The sequence below is a fragment of the Enoplosus armatus genome, chromosome 8 (genome assembly GCF_043641665.1).
Source record: "Enoplosus armatus isolate fEnoArm2 chromosome 8, fEnoArm2.hap1, whole genome shotgun sequence".
NCBI lineage: Eukaryota > Metazoa > Chordata > Actinopteri > Centrarchiformes > Enoplosidae > Enoplosus > Enoplosus armatus.
The window spans coordinates 26,480,301-26,498,639 of NC_092187.1; the positions used below are offsets into that span (position 1 = coordinate 26,480,301).

An 18,339-nucleotide genomic window follows, 5' to 3' on the forward strand; every position below is an offset into this window, starting at 1 on the left:
GTTGGATCTGACAGACAGAAACAGTCAAGTGAAGAACCAGAGTCCAGATCAGCCAGAAACGGCTGATCCAGATTTGATGATCTGACCCTGATCCTGAAGGATCACCAAACAGCCTGAAGTGTATTTAATTGGTTTATTAATGACGGACCGTTAAATGACGTAACTGCGTTTAAAATCTGCAGACGCACTGTTTCTACTGTGTTTGCGCGTGCGTTTGATATTCACATTTGAAATGAGGTTTTCATATTTTCTGCCGCTTTCTTTTTTAATTATTATAAAAAAGACAAAAGGACAAACATGCACGTGGCAACATAAATCAAACGGAAGGACAGTAAATTATAATAATCGTTTTTATTAAGTGATAATTAAATCTAAAAAACGTAATTTTTTTAATTCAATTTTATTTGTATAGCGCCAAATCACACTTTACAAGTAGAGCAGGTCTAGACCGATTCTTTATAATATTATTACAGAGACCAACAGGTCCCACCATGAGAAGCACTATGGAGAGAGGAGAGGAACAACTTCCTTTAAGGGGCAGAAACCTCGAGCAGAACCAGACTGTAGGCGGGTGAGAGAGAGAGAGACATAGAGACACAGACAGACAGACAGACAGGCAGAGATGTATAGTAGCACTAGCAGTTGCCATAGCAACTATAATTATAATAACAATGGAAATATGACTGATACTAGTAGTTACAGCTGTAATAATAACTGAAATATGATTAACAATAGCAATAAAAACTTTCATAGTAACAGAACTACGACTAAAAATAATAAGTGATGAGAATAAGTGATGAGAGTCAAGCAGGCCCATGGCAGCAGCAGCGAGGCATACCAGGACCACGATCCACAGGAACCTGCAAGATGACAAAGCACAAAGAAACTCCGGTGAAGATATAAAGTTAGTAACATGCATTGGAGGGACATGAATGTGTAAATATGGAGAGGGAGAGAAGGAAAGCTCAGTGCATCATGGGAAGTCCCCCAGCAGTCTAGGCCTATAGCAGCATAACTAGGGGCTGGTCCAGGCAGGCCTGAGCCAGCCCTAACTATAAGCGTTATCAAAAAGCAAAGTTTTAAGCCTACTCTTAAAAGTAGAGAGTGTGTCTGCCTCCCGGACCCAAACTGGGAGCCGATTCCACAGGAAAGGAGCTTGATAGCTGAAGGCTCTGGCTCCTGTTCTGCTTTTGGAGACTCTGGGAACCACAAGTAACCCTGCATTCTGGGAGCGCAGTGCTCTAGTGGGGTAATAGGGTATTATGAGCTCTTTAAGATATGATGGTGCCTGACCAGTAAGAGCTTTGTAGGTCAGGAGAAGGATTTTAAACTCTATTCTGGATTTTACAGGGAGCCAGTGCAGAGAAGCTAATACAGGAGAAATATGATCTCTTTTCCTGGTTCCTGTCAGTACACGTGCCGCAGCATTCTGGATCAGCTGGAGAGTCTTCAGGGACCTATTGGGACAGCCTGATAATAAGGAATTGCAATAATCCAGCCTAAACGTGACAAATGCATGGACTGATTTTTCTGCATCTGTTTGAGACAGGATCTTCCTGATGTTTCAATGTTACGGAGGCGAAAGAAGGCAGTCCTTGAAGTTTGTTTTACGTGGGAGTTAAAGGACATGTCCTGATCAAAGACAACTCCGAGATTCCTCACGGTGGCGCTGGAGGCCAGGGCAATGCCATCTAGGGTAACAATATCCTTAGATACTGTGTTTCTGAGGTGTTCAGGGCCAAGAACAATAACATCTGTCTTGTCCGATTTCAACATCAGATTCAATTCAATTCAATTCAATTTTATTTATATAGCGCCAAATCACAACAAAAGTCATCTCATGACACTTTACAAAAAAGAGCAGGTCTAGACCGACTCTTTATAATGTTATTACAGAGACCCAACAGTTCCCACCATGAGCAAGCACTTTGGTGACAGTGGCAAGGAAAAACTTCCTTTTAAGAGGCAGAAACCTCGAGCAGAACCAGACTCTAGATGGGCGGTCATCTGCTTTGACCGGTTGGGTTTGGGAGGGAGAGAGAGAGAGAGAGAGAGAGAGAGACGGAGGGAGAGAGAGAGAGGGGGAGAGACAGACAGACAGACAGAAAGAGACAGAGAGAGAGAGATAGACATAGAGACACAGATAGACAGACAGACAGACAGATAGGCAGAGATGTATAGCAGCACTAGCAGTAGAAATAGCAGCTATAATTATAATAATACTGGAAATATGACTGATAATAGTAGTCACAGCTGTAATACTAGCTGAGATTAATAATAGCAGCTTTAATAGTAACAGAACTACGACTAAACATAATAACTGTAGTGATGAGAGTCAGGCAGGCCCATGGCAGCAGCACCCAGGCGTACCAGGACCACGATCCACAGCAACCTGTGAGACGAGAAAGCTCAAAGAAACTCCGGGGAAGAAATAAAGTTAGTAACATGCATTGGAGGTTGATGAATGTGCAAAGATGAAGAGGGAGAGGAGGAAAGCTCAGTGCATCATGGGAAGTCCCCCAGCAGTCTAGGCCTATAGCAGCATAACTAGGGGGCTGGTCCAGGCATGCCTGAGCCAGCCCTTAACTATAAGCGTTATCAAAAAGCAAAGTTTTAAGCCTACTCTTAAAAGTAGAGAGTGTGTCTGCCTCCCGGACCCAAACTGGGAGCCTATTCCACAGGAGAGGAGCTTGATAGCTGAAGGCTCTGGCTCCTGTTCTGCTTTTGAAGACTCTAGGAACCACAAGCAGCAGACGATTGCAGGTCATCCAGGTCTTTAGGTCCGTAAGGCATGCCAGGAGCTTAGCTAACTGATGAGGTTCTTCTGGCTTGATCGATAGATAGAACTGGGTATCGTCCACATAGCAATGAAAATGTATGGAGTGTTTTCTAGTAATATCTCCTGAAGGAAGCATATATAAGGTGAATAATATTGGTCCAAGTACAGAACCTTGTGGAACTCCATGACTAAATAAATACGACTTAAACCAGCTTAGTGCGGTTCCTGTAATGCCAATTAAATGTTCCAGTCTCTGTAATAGGATATGATGGTCAATGGTGGCGAATGCAGCACTAAGATCTAACAAAACAAGTACAGAGACAAGTCCTTTGTCGGACGCAGTTAGAAGGTCATTTGTAACTTTCATCAGTGTTGTCTCTGTGCTATGATGACCTCTGAAACCTGACTGAAAGTCCTCAAGCAACTTATTGTCATGAAGAAAGTCACACAGCTGGTTGGCGACTGCTTTCTCAAGAATCTTAGAGAGAAAGGAAGGGTTAGATATAGGTCTATAGTTGGCTAAAACCTCTGGATCAAGAGTGGGCTTTTTAAGAAGTGGTTTAATTACAGCTACTTTAAAGGACTGTGGTACGTAGCCTGTTAATAAAGACAGACTGATTATGTCTAGTAAAGAAGTGCTGACTAAAGCTAAAACCTCTTTAAATAGCCAAGTTGGGATAGGGTCTAAGAGACAAGTGGATGGCTTAGATGAAGAAATAGTTTTAGTAATTTGGTGAAGGTCGATGGGAGAAAAGCAATCAGGTTTTACAGCTGTTTCTGAGATTCCTATGTTTGGAGGTAAGGTACCACCTGAAGACAGGAGGTGATCAATTTTGTCTCTAATAGTTAGAATTTTATCATTAAAGAAGCTCATGAAGTCATTACTGCTGAGGGTTATAGGAATACATGGCTCAATAGAGATATCTGGTGTAGGCTTTTTTGCCTAATGGCATGTAGTCCAGTAATAGGAATTCAAAAGTTATTGAATAATGGTCCAATAACAAAGGATTCTGTGGAAAGACTATTCGATGTTCAATTTCAACTCCATATGTCAGAACCAGGTCAAGGGTGTGATTAAAACAGTGAGGGGGTTTCTGTACCCTCTGACAGAAGCCGATCGAATCCAATAATGAGATAAACGCAGTACCAAGGCTATCCTTATCAACGTCCACGTGAATATTAAAATCACCTACGATAATTACTTTGTCTGTTTTATGGATTAAACCTGATAAAAACTCTGAGAATTCAGATAAAAATTCAGAGTATGGACCTGGAGTGCGGTACACTATAACGAATAAGACTGGCTCCTGTGTTTTCCAGGTTGGGAGTGAGAGACTCACAACAAGGCTTTCCAATGAGTTATGCAATGATAATCCAGTTTAGGTCTAGAGTTCATCAACAGGCTTGAGTGAAAGATGGCTGCAACTCCACCTCCTCGGCCGGTGCCTCGAGGGATGTGAGTATTAGTATGACTGGACGGAGTGGATTCATTCAGGCTGACATACTCTTCATGACACAGCCAGGTTTCTGTCAGACACAGTAGATCAATATGATTATCTGATATTAACTCGTTTACTACTACAGCTTTAGATGACAGAGATCTGATGTTTAACAGTCCACACTTCATTTTTGCTATTGTTTTGGCCTATAGCAGTGGTGGTTTTAATTTTTATTAAGTTTTTATTAATGACTCCTCTCCTGTTTATTTTTGATTGAATTAATTTAAGTGGTGGGGGGGCAGACACAGTTATTATGGGGTTTTGGGTGGGTAACTGCTCTAATGGAAGCGCAGAGATGCGTGTAGGACTGCGACTCTGCCTCCTGGTCTGGACTCTGGGTTGTCACAGTTTCGGTTCACTAATAAAGTCGGTCAGATTTCTAGATATGAGAGCCGCTCCATCCAAAGTGGGATGAATGCCATCTCTCCTCATCAGACCAGGTCTCCTCCAGAAAGTCCGCCAATTATCTACGAAGCCCACATCGTCTGCTGGAGACCACCTCGACAGAGGTCCCATATTGTAGAAAGTGGGATGTCCATGTCCATGTCTTGTTGGATTATAAAGCAGCTCTAATTGATAAATAAATAAATAAATAAATATTGTGAAAGTATCAAAATGCTCAGTCCACGTATTCAGACACTGTGCCTTTAAACAAGCCGTCAGGACTTCTGTAAGGTTGTGATGTAACACCTATACAGTCACTGCACTCAGCCACGCTCCCAGCAGGTCATCACACCCGCAAAGTACAAGGACGCTCATCCACCGCTCAGTCTCTGCTCACTACGACTCTGCAAGTGTTTAGAGGTTGTTCAGTTTGTCGGCTTGTTTCAGACAGACGGTGAACAGAGGGGCTGCATGAAGATGAAGAAGGACTTATTGAACCGTGAATCATGCAAAGCTGCTCTAGTGGAGTCCAGAATAACCATACAGAGGTGAAACTAGCATATTATGGGACCTTTAAAAAAAATAAAAAACGGAACCGTTTTATGATTATATTATTATTATTATTATTAAAGGATGAATCTGAATGTGTTATTAGACAATGAAGAAAAGCTCAATATGTTCGATTATAATTGATTATAAGCCAAATGTTCAGCTGCTTTGTCATTGATGATCATTATTATTATTGTTTTTATTATTAGTATTCAGCGTGCGTCTCCAGCAGGAGGCAATAGCTGATCTCAGATCTGTCTGGTTGTTAGTTACATCAATAGACACGTTTCTGCCTCCAGAGCTACTGAGTCTGGATCTATAAGCCACCTACTGCCCCACATTCCTGCTAAACACCCGCCGATACAAATATTATGATTAGTCTCGTTATTATTATTTCTATGGTTATGATCTTTATCAATATTAATAGCACTACCATAACTATTACTTTACATTTCTATGTAACTGTATGTCTCTTTCTTCTCTGCCGATCATGATGAAGCTGATCTTGATCAAATCAGTTTAACAGAAACAAAAACTGTTTTTATTCTCAGTGCAGAAACAACTCACATCAAAAGTATAAATACACACAGTAAATATATAAAACATACATACAGTACATGGCCAAAAGTATGTGGACAGCTGAACATTCCCTCCTTTGTCACGTCTCTTAATCTGACCTTTAATTTGACAAAATAAAACCCTTTTAAAACAAAAACGTAGACTTTAAGAACATGACTTTCCCCTTACTTTGAAATATTTGATAAATCCATTAATGATCATCTTTTTCCTCACCTATACGCTAAATTTAATGCCACACCAAAACAATCCATTAATTAATAGATCAATTAATTTATGATATGAAAAAGGGTTCTTCAATGGATTACCTGTACAGTTTAAGGGTTTTTTAAGGCATAAAAAACATCTTAACCAAAAAATGTGGATCTTCATGTATTACTGTCAATTAACTTGCCCCTTCATTATCACCCTTAAATTTCAGTAAAATACCGTAAATCATTATGAATGATTAATAAATTCATTGACCTTCATTTGTCATGTAAAAATGTTTTTCTTCATGATAAAATAGAATGAAACCAAAATCCTTTTCTCTTTCATTCAAAATCAAAGGCTCTTAAGATATAAAGTCATGGGATTTCATTAATGTATCTATTATGGAATGTATTAATGTTTACTTAAAAAATGTAACCCACAAAAAACATATAAATATATAAATGCCTTTATATACTGCAAACAGTTAATTTATAATTTTCTTTTTAACCCTTTCAAACCCCATTAAGAAACCTTAATTACATCATTATTAATGGGATTTAGGGTGAAAGTTAATGGACTCGACAGTTGTGGGCCCTCCCAAAGGGTCCCAAAATAAATCTGAGGGGTCACAAGATGATTTCTCATGTGTGAAATACAGGATACTTTCAACCAGGTGTGTCCACATACTTTTGTCCACACAGTTTTAAATCATGCAACGTGTCTCCTCACAGAAATAAGCTGCAGAAACAAACAGACAGAAAAGTAAAGATGTTGAATCATACAGCCTCTCAACCAGCAACAAACTCTACAGACACTGAGAGATAAAGTTGAGAGTTTGATGATCGAGACAACAAAGAGTTTCAGATGAGTGTGATTCTACTGTCTGTCAGGACCCTTTTATTGTGAAAAGACAGCACTTCCTGCTCCTCTCTTGCTTTCTGAGTAAAATCTCATTCAGACAGAATTTCACTGCAGGAGATAATTCAATATTCAATCCTTCACACGCTCTCATTCTTCTTCTATTGTGATTTCTATTCTACTGATTTAATATTAAATGTTATTATTAGTAAAATCTCGTTTGGAATCAAACTTCATATTTAGGGAGTTTTTATTGAAGCTGGAGTGGCAGATGTTCAAATGTCCATTTTTTCTGAACACTTAAACAACTTAAAGACTTCATTGTTGACCTTGGAATCATTAGAAGATCATGTGATTCAATCAACTACTAAATAGACCTTGTGATGAGACTTTTTTGTCAATGATTTCTTCACTGAGACTTTTTGAAAACTTTGGAAAACTCAAATGGCTCAAGTTGTTCTCAGAAAAAAAGACAAATGAAACCAAAGTGAATGTGATAATCTTTTTACGATCAAAGTTATTGAACTGAACTGAAGTGAATACCTGGATCAGAATCTGAATTTGTGGTTGGAAAAGTTGAAACAATCATTGTGGTTTTCTATGGAAGCAAATAACAATAATAATAATAACAATAATAATAACAATAATAATAATAATAATAATAAGACTGTGATGAGCGACTGAAGACTTGATTGTGAAATTTAATCACTGAATACTAAAAGTTGAAATTTAAATGCCACATAACGTTTTACTTTGAAAACCATCCTCCCTGATATTTATATTTCAAATTGTGAAATTTCAAAAACCTTCTTCCTCTTGTTTTTTTCAGTTTAGAGGTTTGTATCACATGACTGATAGAGCGTAACCTGATTGGACGGAGGTCTGATAGTTGATGATTCTCCTCATCCTGAATTTTAGTGTCTGAATTTCACTGATCCAATTTGAGCAACTTGATTTTTGGGCTGAATTTGAATAACTGGATGATCTGAAGTTGTAAACCCTGAACAATCACTTAATGGTTCAAAAATCTTCCAAAATGTTGTTGAAATGACACCACTTGATCTACTGTATGTGACTGAGTGAAAAACACGAGTGCTGAATTGAGAATCAAAATGTGAAAAAGTCCTTTAAACTGACTGCATCTGAGAATGGTCAGAAACACAAACTGATCCTGAACCAGCTGCAGCAGGTCCGAAGAAGAATCCATCAGACTAATATTTCATCACCTCGTCTGTCTGAAATATTAAATCCTGTCTGAGCGAGACTGAAGCAGCAGAGCAGACACTTCAACATAAATGAATAAATAAATGTGTGAGGAGGTTTAAAAGCACTGATGGAACAAGTTAACATTGAAAGTCAGAACTGCATCTGGAACCAGGATGACTGCCTATTTCTATTTCTGAAGTAGGCGTGTCAGATGTGTTAGCCAATCAGCAGCCACGCGTCGTATTTGTTCTCAGCTGCCATAGTTGCCACAACAGGGTGTTCAACGCACCATCGTTTCCGTTTTAATAAACATTTTGTACAGAGATGTTGCAGCTCATCAGAGTCCTGAACTACACAGCAGGACAGCTTCACGAACAGCCGCATCACGCTGAGCGCTCACACGACGCTTATCAACTCAGTAAGTCAACCCAGGGTTTCACAATCCAGCCACGAGTGTGTCCACATAAAAGGGACGGGGTTTTCAGCATAGGACCAATCACAAACATGGACACGTCTACTGGCAGCAGAGCGGCATATTTTACAACCGAAGAGCAAACTATAATATTAGACAAAGAAGAAGAAGTTCAATACATCATCCAGGCTGAAAGCAGCACAGCTGCAGCTGCCAACAACCCCCACTGTGTGACTGAAGGCTTCTAATATCACTGCCCCATCATGAGGGCCCGAGCAGATCTGACTGATTACATTTGTGTGTTCTATTAAATTCATGTGTTGCGAGATGTGTTCTTATGGCATGTTTGACAGTTTTAGTTTTATTCTGTCAGCTGCAGCCCCAGAGTTTCAAATAAAACATAAATATAAAAGCATGATTCAAAGCGGTGAGTAGGCTTACTTTCATATCTTCTAAGAACAACAAGTACAAGGCTTCAGTACTTCAGTCAGTCTCTGCTGGAGGATGATATCAGCACACAGGAGTAAACAGGAGTCATGCCCTCCGACCAGAATCTATAGCTCTCATATAAAACACCGTCAGGGAAAGACAAAGGTCTGCTGGTCTCTGAACACTCTCACGATCCGCCCCGAGCTCCACGGGATCTTCTATGATTGGTGATGCCGTTTTCCAAGAGAGCTGATTGGTCAGTAGGCGATGCTTTTATACGAGTTGATCTGTTATCTGGAACATAAACTGCTCCGGAGCAGGTTAGGTGTGCAGCATAAGTTACCATGGCGACGTATCCAAGTGAACCCTGTCGTGACCGTGGAAACACAGGGTTAACCCTGAAGGTATCTCGCTGACCTCAAATCCTGCTTTGTAGTACAGGCCTCTGGTATAACGGAGGTGATAGACAGGTGAGGCTCAGCAGGGAAAAGTCATAACACAAACAGTAATGACTGAGCTTGTTTGAAGTTGGAGGCATCCTGTCAGCAGTTTTACAGACGTCTCTTTTGTAATAGAGGTCTATGGGGAACATAATTTTTTATTTGCAGTACTGCGAGTGACCACACTATTAATACTATTAATACATCCATGCTAACATGTGTCAACAGGTATCAACATATTAACTAACAGTGCATTAAGAACTCTTGAAACGCATTAAGAACTCTTGACCCGTCTTCAGTTAGTAGTGTAGTGTTCGAAGAATTTTAACAGGTGAATCACTCTGAACCTGTCTGACCAGTCATGTTACAGCTTTTCTGCTCAGTACCGTTCCACTCACACCTGACTGTTGGACACACAGACGACCCAGGTACACTGGTCTGAGCCCTGGAGCCAACACTGGGCCAATGCTGGGCCGAGGTCAGTGAAGCTGCAGAGTTACATGACACAACTATCAAAATAGGAGCCTATTCAGAAATAAACGTTCTGATCCTTGAACATTCAGCTGTTTCCTGCTGTGATCAATGCTTCGATGTTTGTTTAAAGGGTTTTTGTTTTGAACCTGTGATCTCCTGTTGGTTCACCTGTCCTGGTGAGTCCTGGTCTCTCAGATGTCCATGTTGGACTTTGTCTATCTCAGTCCTCTGAGACTTCAGTGTTTCTTCTCAACAGGTTTCTGACGGTGGATGTTGATGGAGAACCTCAGGATGAACAGGTGAGTCTTTCAGGTGAGTCTGACTGTCTACAGGATAGATGTCTCCGCTCCAATAAACTGGACTGTTGTACCAGTATAACCAGTTGAGGTTGTACGTGTTGTCATATCAAAACCAAACATCTTGTGGGTTTTATAGTGAAATTAAAGATGTTTCATGTTTGGCCTTTTCAGAAGTCAAACAGGAAGTCCTCAGTTTATGCTCCTCAACATCAGTTATAAAGAAAACTAAAATCTTTTCACCCGCTAACTGCTGGCTTAACTAGCTAACGGTACAGGTGTGATTTGTGTGGATGCTGCATGTATTAAGTGTGTTAATTAGTAACAGTTCATGAAACATTCAGTACAGGATGTTGAGATTGCTCTACGAATGAAAAATATACTGTTTCATAATGAAATGTTACGTTATGCAACAATCAAACATGCTAAACCATTTATAACAGAATTACCCAAGTCTATCTATTACACAGGACGTGGGCTCTAATACAATTTACTTTTAATTTAGAATATATTTAATTTGTAACTGAATAATAATTAATTATATATTTAATAATATGCGGGAGTCTTTTGTAATAAAGATGGAGCATTAGTAGGCTTAATTTTTACAGTGAAAACTTCAGCTAATGAGCCATGTATTAATTAAAATTTAATAAATAAACAAAAGACAAACAAAATTATCTTGTGTGATTTGTTTGCTTTCCCCACTCACCAGACCTTGACTTCAAAACCAGAGTACATACTGAAGCGATTTAGTGAAGTTCAGTTGTAACTGATTCACCTGTCTCTGTTTCTTTTCTCTTTCTGTCACCACGACAACAACGACAACAAGTATTTTGCTGGTTTGGTTTTCTAACAAGTTAGTTTGGTTGCATGTTAGGGTTAACACTGAGCGTCTGAATGTCTGAGCTTCACCTGAACACACCATTCAGAGACAGGTTCCTGCTGAGGATTTCCTGTCTGAACAACAAAAGCTCCTGATTTTCACAATAAAAGCCCAATGGATATAGTATTTGACAGGACCCTACACACGTGTGAGTGTGTTGTTGGTCAGGGTGTGTGTGTGTGTGTGTGTGTGAGGAGGGACCATGTGAACTTCATGATGATGATGTCATCAGGCGCTGGACAGGGATTGGTCAGCAGCTACCTGAGAAGAGAAAATAAAAATAGGAGGGGTCTGTGCCTTGCTCAAGAGAACCTGAACAGCAGCTGTTATTGATCACACACTGCCCCCGCCCCCCCTCGAGGAGTCGAGGGTTTGAATCCCTCTGCTGCCAGCCTGCTTTAATCTGGTTCCACTGGTTTCACTCTGATAACAGTTTTAACAGTTCTGATTATTAATTAAAACGCACACTGACAAAGCTCTGTTCAGTCAGCCATATATTAATGAACTGTCTATTTAACAGGAGGTAATACAAAACACCAGTCAGACTCAGGGGACCCTGGATCCACTTCAAGGACTCTGAAAACCTACTGGACCAGTGGACTCTCTTTAACAACCCTCGGAAGCCCCTTAGGCACCCACAAAACCTCCTCAAAGACTTAAAGAAGCTCTTCAAGAACCTTCAACATCTCCACAGACCACTGAAACCTCCTCAACAACAATGATATTCCACAAGGATCCCGAAAACCCATCACGGCGCACTGAAACCTCCTCAAAGCCCAATAGGACTTGGAATCTCTTCTAGTACTCCTGGAACCTCCTTCAGGACTCTTAGAACATTCTGGGAGTTCAAACTTGGTAAGTTCAACTCTGTAGTCCAAAATCTGGAGGACAAACCATTTGTAACTGAGTCAGCAGCTTCAACAACAACTAAAAGACGGTACAGTTATTGATTATTAAAGATTCAAATCTAACACAGAAAGTTTATTCATTTATTTATTAATATGTAAATCTGTTGATATGTGTACACGCAGCGCTGTTGTTTAGCATAAAGCTTCACCTCAAGATAAATTAAATAGTAGATTTAAACTCACCACAAAACTTTATCTTCCAAAAGTTATTTTATCTTCTGTTTCAAACTCAGAGACATCAGATTCTCCAGGGAACAGAACCATCACCCTGCAGTGTTAGTGCCTTGCTCCTGAGCACGCAGCAGCTCAGCTGTTAACCTCAACATGAATCTTTAACAAGTAGCTGAAATATTCAGCAACTCCTCCAGAAATATCAGCAGCAGCTTCTAGAAGTCAGGAATCATCTCTGTCTCCTTCAACACACACGTTAGCTCTGTCCATCAAACATACATAAACCCCGCCCACTGTGTGTCAATCACCAGACTGGATAGAAAAAAACAAAGGCTGTATTTGGAATAAATACATATCAGGTTTTACAGCTGTTTTTAAGGTTCCTGTGTTTGAAGGTAAGGTACCACCTGAAGACAGGAGGTGATCAATTTTGTCTCTAATAGTTAGAATTTTATCATTAAAGAAGCTCATGAAGTCGTTACTGCTGAGGGTTATAGGAATACATGGCTCAATAGAGCTGTGACTCTCTGTCAGCCTGGCTACAGTGCTGAAGAGAAACCTGGGGTTGTTCTTGTTCTCCTCTATTAATGATGAGTAATAGGCCGCTCTGTGCTTTCTCGTCTCGCAGGTTCCTGTGGATTGTGGTTGCAGTACACCATGCTGAGTGAGGTCAAATGCCTCCAGTAGGCAAATGAAGTTTCTAGCAACCAAGTCTGTTTGGTTGTCAACACGAATATTAAAATCACCTGAGATAATTAGACAATCGTAGTCAGTGGAGACCTTGGACAGTAGCTCAGAGAATACATTTCACATTCATTATGTGATCACAGAAACAGTTTCTGTGTTAAACTGTGGTAAAACACCTCAGTGAAGTCTTCACCTGTAGGTTCCTCCCAGTCGACCCGACATGAAACACCTGGACGTGTCTGATTGGCTGAACACACGCGCACTAAACTCTTGAGGTGCCCTTGAGCAACACACTGATGGTCTGATTTTTTGTCCAAATTAATTTTAACAGAATTTTCACCAGACTAATAGTCTACAGACATGGTAGCAGCTCTGTGATGCTGTACTTTGAGCTAAATGCTAACATTAGCATGCTAACATGCCCACAGTGACAATGCTAACAGGCTGACGTTTAGCAGATATGTTTACCATGTTCATCATTGTAGTTTGGTGTGTTAGCATGCTAACATTAGCTAACTATTAGTAAACAGTCCAGCAGAGGCTGTTGAATGTCATCAGTTCTGCAGGTATTTGGTCATAAACCAAAGTATTGGAAAACAAAGTTGTTACAGTTTATCCTGAGGGGAACATGAAGGTCTGAACCACATTTTATCACAATCCGTCCAATAGTTGTTGAGATGTTTTAGTCAGACATTAACATCCATCGCAACGCTAACAACACTAACATGGCTAAAGATGCAAAGAAACTTTAAATAAATGAAATCAAACTATTGTAGATAAAGTAAATGTTTTTACTGCAGTTTTACGTGTTGAACTGTGTTGTAGTGTAATTTCAGTACCTGTAGTTTGTAGAATTACTGCAGTATTACTGCAGTATTACTGCGATCTGTCAGGTTCAATTTTCGTCTCTCCGTTCTGTTTCTCATTTAACGATTTTTGAGATAATCTGGCAGCCTGGACAACAGCCTGCAACACAGCAACACAGCAACCATGAGGCAACACAGCAACACAACAATGATAAGAAAACACAGCAACCAACAGGGGACCCAGTGAAGTTGTGTTCAGACCTTGAAGCTTCTCTTCCTCTTCTGGACGTTCTGTTCTGGGTGGAAGATGATGACGTAAACCTTAGGCATGTAGAGCATACCAAGAGAGACGAACGCACTGAGAGACATGGAGACAGTCAGAGTGGCTGTCTGGATAAACATCTGTAGAGACACAAAGACGCATTCACTGAGAGAGAACTTCCTAAAGTACCCCTAGAACCTTTTTAATATTTCCAGAACAACTTCAGTGCTCCTTAGCATGTGACCACACTTAGGGGGTATGTTCAGAAAAGTTTTTTTCACAGCTGAAAACACCAGGCACTCTTCTGAAAGCTGGGAGCACTTTGGAGACAGTTTTTTTCAGCTGAGACGCTTTGGTTGGTATGATACAGAATATCTGCGGAAGTGTGCGTTGCAGGTACCTAATTTCGCAGATAGTTTTCAAATACTGAATGTAAAAATGTTGGCACAGGTAGAGTATTTGCTCTGGCCCTTGCTCTGGATGAAGGGAAGGGAGAGATAATTTGATTCAAGAGTTGAAGTTGGATGGAGCCCAGTTCAAGGAGTACTTTCTTAACAGAACATATCAAGGAGAGACAAAAATTACCATCAGCTCGGGGGAACGTCTTTCTCCATTTGGGATTGCCCATGTGTTTTTGGGGTGCCAGCCGGAGTTTCGTGCAACAATGTTAATATATGAGGTTTTAGGTCAATCCCCCACATGGATACATGAACCAGTGCTCCATACACTCTGTCAAGCAATAATCAGAGCCACAGTGCCAACACAGGGAAGTTCAGTGTAAAACATTGTATTGAAGGTACAAAGAAAAACCCACACTGAACAAAAGAAAATGTCCAGAGTTCAACAAAAGATCCGTTTCACAAATGTGTCCTGAGTAACCACTCTTCCCAAACAAATCAATAAAGGATCTCTGGCAAATGTCAATCCAGTTCCGCTTTTCCCCAACGAGTAAATCCTTGTCCCACACAAACCAATAAACGATCTCTTCAAAGGAAACAAAACAATATCTCCCACGCTGTTGGAGTTACCTCCTGTACCAGGGCAGCTGATCGTCTTTGTGTACACAGGAAGTAAGTGCCTGGGTCAAAGTTCCGCTGAAGACCGGGGTTGTTTGGAGGCCTGCGTGGCTAAAAGATGTAGCTCCGGATTATTTCACCTGCTGTACTCAAGGCCAGGGATAGGCATGGACGCTATTAAGAACACACACTGCTTGACGGACTCTGCCTCTTCTCCAGCGGTACGCTGCCATCTTGTTTTGCCGTTACAAATTTTAAAGGAAGAGGGACGGATTACTCCGGTGGATGCCAGACTCCCATTGGCAGAACAAGAGAGGTGTGTGACTGGGGTGTGCATTGAACATTCATGGCAGATTGGCACAATTTGCCTGAGGACTTCACTTCAATGTCCTTTACAGCTTGGTCTCATTCACCTATTTACACACACTTTCACCAATGGCAACCGAGCTGCCATGCAAGGTACCTCCATCGGGAGCAATTAAGGCCACCTCAAGTGGCACAACTTAGTGGTCTGTCATGGTACAGGAATACATGTTATACATACATGTATATTCCCTGAACAACACCCATGGAAGAGGATCATGAGACATGAAATCCACAATTTTGCGGATGGTGAATGTGGAGGCATATGGGAAAAGACTTTGGCAAGGCCCTCCATTAGTGGACCCTACACCTGGCAGAGGAATGCGCCTTCACCAGGAATTGAAGACCTCTATTCTATGCCACATGTATTTGTGGGCTTCTTTGGCCCCACCCAAAAAAATACCATGACATGGAGAAGCGCGTGTTCAATTACCATCTTATCCACTGTGAGTGACTGTGAGTTCACATTTGGGACCCTTGCTGCCCAGTGGAGACTCTACCACAGAGTGCTTGGTGTCTCATCAAAGGTGGCAGATGCTCTTACATCCTCCACAATTTCCTACATCCTGATTCTGATTCTGGTCCTGATCCTGAACACATTTTAGTTTACTTTTCACAGGAAACAGGAGCAGATTTTGGTGAGAATAGGATGGATAGAGGGACAAATGTAAATAAACAGGAGAAACGGGCAGAGACACGTCTGAAGAGGATCAGCTTTGTATCTTTTTATTTTCACTTCCGTTAAATCTGTTTTTCAGCAGCCTGTTTTCTCATCTTTTGTTTCCTCTCTGCGTTCAGATGAATCTGTTGAATTGTTTCTGCCTGACGCTGCTGTTTTCCTTCATGTTATTTCTGGCTTTTATTGTCTCTTTTTATCAGTTTGTTGAAGCTCTTTGTAACTTTGGTTTGAACAAAGTTATTCTATAATTATGTCCTGTGTTGGTTTATAATCTGTATAATCCTGCTGTTCCCTTCTGCCTGGAAATGTTCCACTTCTGCAACTGTTTATCTCTCAGCTGCATTAAAGACTCGTCTGACTGAATTCACACTGAAACAAAAAAACTAAAAACACTTTATTCTTTACTCCTCAGATGAAACTAAATTCTGAACTCTGTCTGTTACACTGAATTCATCATGTGTTTGTGGCTCTGAACAAACAATGTCACCATTGAGGAACTTTTCTGGAGCTTTCAACTCAGAGTTTGTACACATTGAACCGTTGCAGGGTCTCAGAGAAAACTGAGACTTTAATAATACCATGATGTAGCTGCTCAGCCTGTCTTCTAACCTGTCTGTCTCACTGCTCACCTCATTTACCCACCTTAAAATGAATTCTCTTCTAGAACAAGTCTTCTGACACCTGTCTCTAGCCAGTAACACATTTATATCCTTAAAGCTAACAAACCTGAAGAACGGTGCTTTGTTCAAGATCTGAAAGCTGTGAATGTTATCGCTGAAATTCTAATTTCTGATGTTAAATCTAACTTGGCCTCATTACCTCATGATTCTAAATTTTACACAGTGGTGGATTTGTGTTCAACTTTATTTTTTTGATAGTCAGTATTATTTCTCACTCAGGTACGGAGAGACCTGATGGAAGACCTGAGTAAGCATGTAAACAAATGATTCTCCTCCTCAAACGTTTGACTGAAAGAGGTCTAAGAGCATCACTTACCGAACCGTCAACCTTGGGACACCTACTTAGGGTACATTTTGGAAAATGGTCGCCTCATCCTCTCACCAGACAGAGCTATGCTGCTATCTGCAGTGAATAGACAAGTAAGGAGTGAGTCGGACAGGTGAGGACCTGTCCGTCTCACTCATCATCTATCTGTCTCATTCCTCACCTGCCGATGCCAGTCCTCACCTGTCTGTCTCTCTGCTCACCTGTCTGTCTCTCTCCTCACCCATCTAACTCCTCACCTCTCCGTCTCAGTTCTCACCTGTCTGTCTCTCTCCTCACCTGTCTGTCTCACTCCTCAGCTGTCTGTCTCTCTCCTCACCCGTCTGTTGGCTGTTGTTTGTTAACTGGAAAGAGACGAATAGAAGAGATCTACCTGTCTTTATCTCTCTTTATGTTGTCCAGGTGTTTCTTTGCGGACAGACGTTTCTACTGAAACACCTGGAGACTCTGTTAGTGAGGACACGAATAGTTAAAATGTAGACTGTAGACTCCAAGATCAACAATGAACTTTCAGTCTCATCAGGGTTCACTGATTTTAGTTTGTCCTGGTTTGTCCAGGTTCAGTCTGGTTTGGCCTTACCTTCTCGGTGGACTGTGCAGTACCAAAGAAGATTGGGACGAAGGCGAGCCAGATGATGCAGGTGGTGTACATAGTGAAACCGATTGGCTTCGCTTCATTAAACGTCTCTGGAACACCGCGACTCTTCACTGCGTAAACCGTACATGTTACCTAACAACAAGAAGATACAGATTACCTAGTAACGAAGACAGTACAGCCTTCTACAGCAATTCATACATATTCAGAGGTTCACACAAATGAAAAGCATGAAAATAGATTAGCTGCTCTGTCTGAAATCAATATTTCTGAGAGCTACTCTTCAACATCAGATGATGAAAGAAGGATCAATACTGGATTAATATGTTACCATGAGTACAATGCTATAGCTGAGGCAGCAGATGATTGACAGGTCAGACATGTCACACTTCAGGATGCCTCGGGCCAGGTCTGGATTCGGGGGGCGGAGCTCCTCGTAGTCGATGATGGTGTGAGGAGGGACGACGGCGAACCACACAAACACACCGAGGACCTGACATACACAGAAATATAAACCTGAATCATGTAATGAGGTGCTGAAACAGAAACAGGAAGTGGTCTGACATCTGTGTTCTCACCTGGACGGAGATGAGGATGAAGGTGATGATGAGCTGGGAGGTGGGGCTGATGAATTTAGGCGGGGTCACCGACCTCTTGCCTTGTTCAAAGATGCGGTAGATGCGGTTGGTTTTGGTCAACATGGCAGAGTAGGTGATGGCCATGCCGAGGCCCAACAGGAGGCGCCGGAATGCACAAGCCACCGCACCTGGCTCTGCGATCATCAGGAAGGTGATCAGGTAGATCAGAAAGATACCTGCAGGGAAAGAGATGTAATCCTCACTGTAGATGACATCATCCTCAATGCTGATG

General features: G+C 41.2%; 1 protein-coding gene across 1 annotated transcript in view; it reads right to left on the minus strand.

Annotated features, from left to right (window-relative positions):
- Positions 1 to 13,619: 13,619 nt before the first annotated feature.
- The window catches only part of grm6a (glutamate receptor, metabotropic 6a), a 31,408-nt gene continuing 26,688 nt past the window's right edge, over positions 13,620 to 18,339 (minus strand). The window contains exons 10-14 of the mRNA XM_070910846.1: positions 18,048 to 18,283; positions 17,801 to 17,962; positions 17,455 to 17,604; positions 13,811 to 13,951; positions 13,620 to 13,709 (exon numbers count right to left, since the gene is read on the minus strand). Coding sequence (XP_070766947.1) covers positions 13,620 to 13,709; positions 13,811 to 13,951; positions 17,455 to 17,604; positions 17,801 to 17,962; positions 18,048 to 18,283 — 779 coding nt within the window. The remainder of the gene's footprint in view (positions 13,710 to 13,810; positions 13,952 to 17,454; positions 17,605 to 17,800; positions 17,963 to 18,047; positions 18,284 to 18,339) is intronic.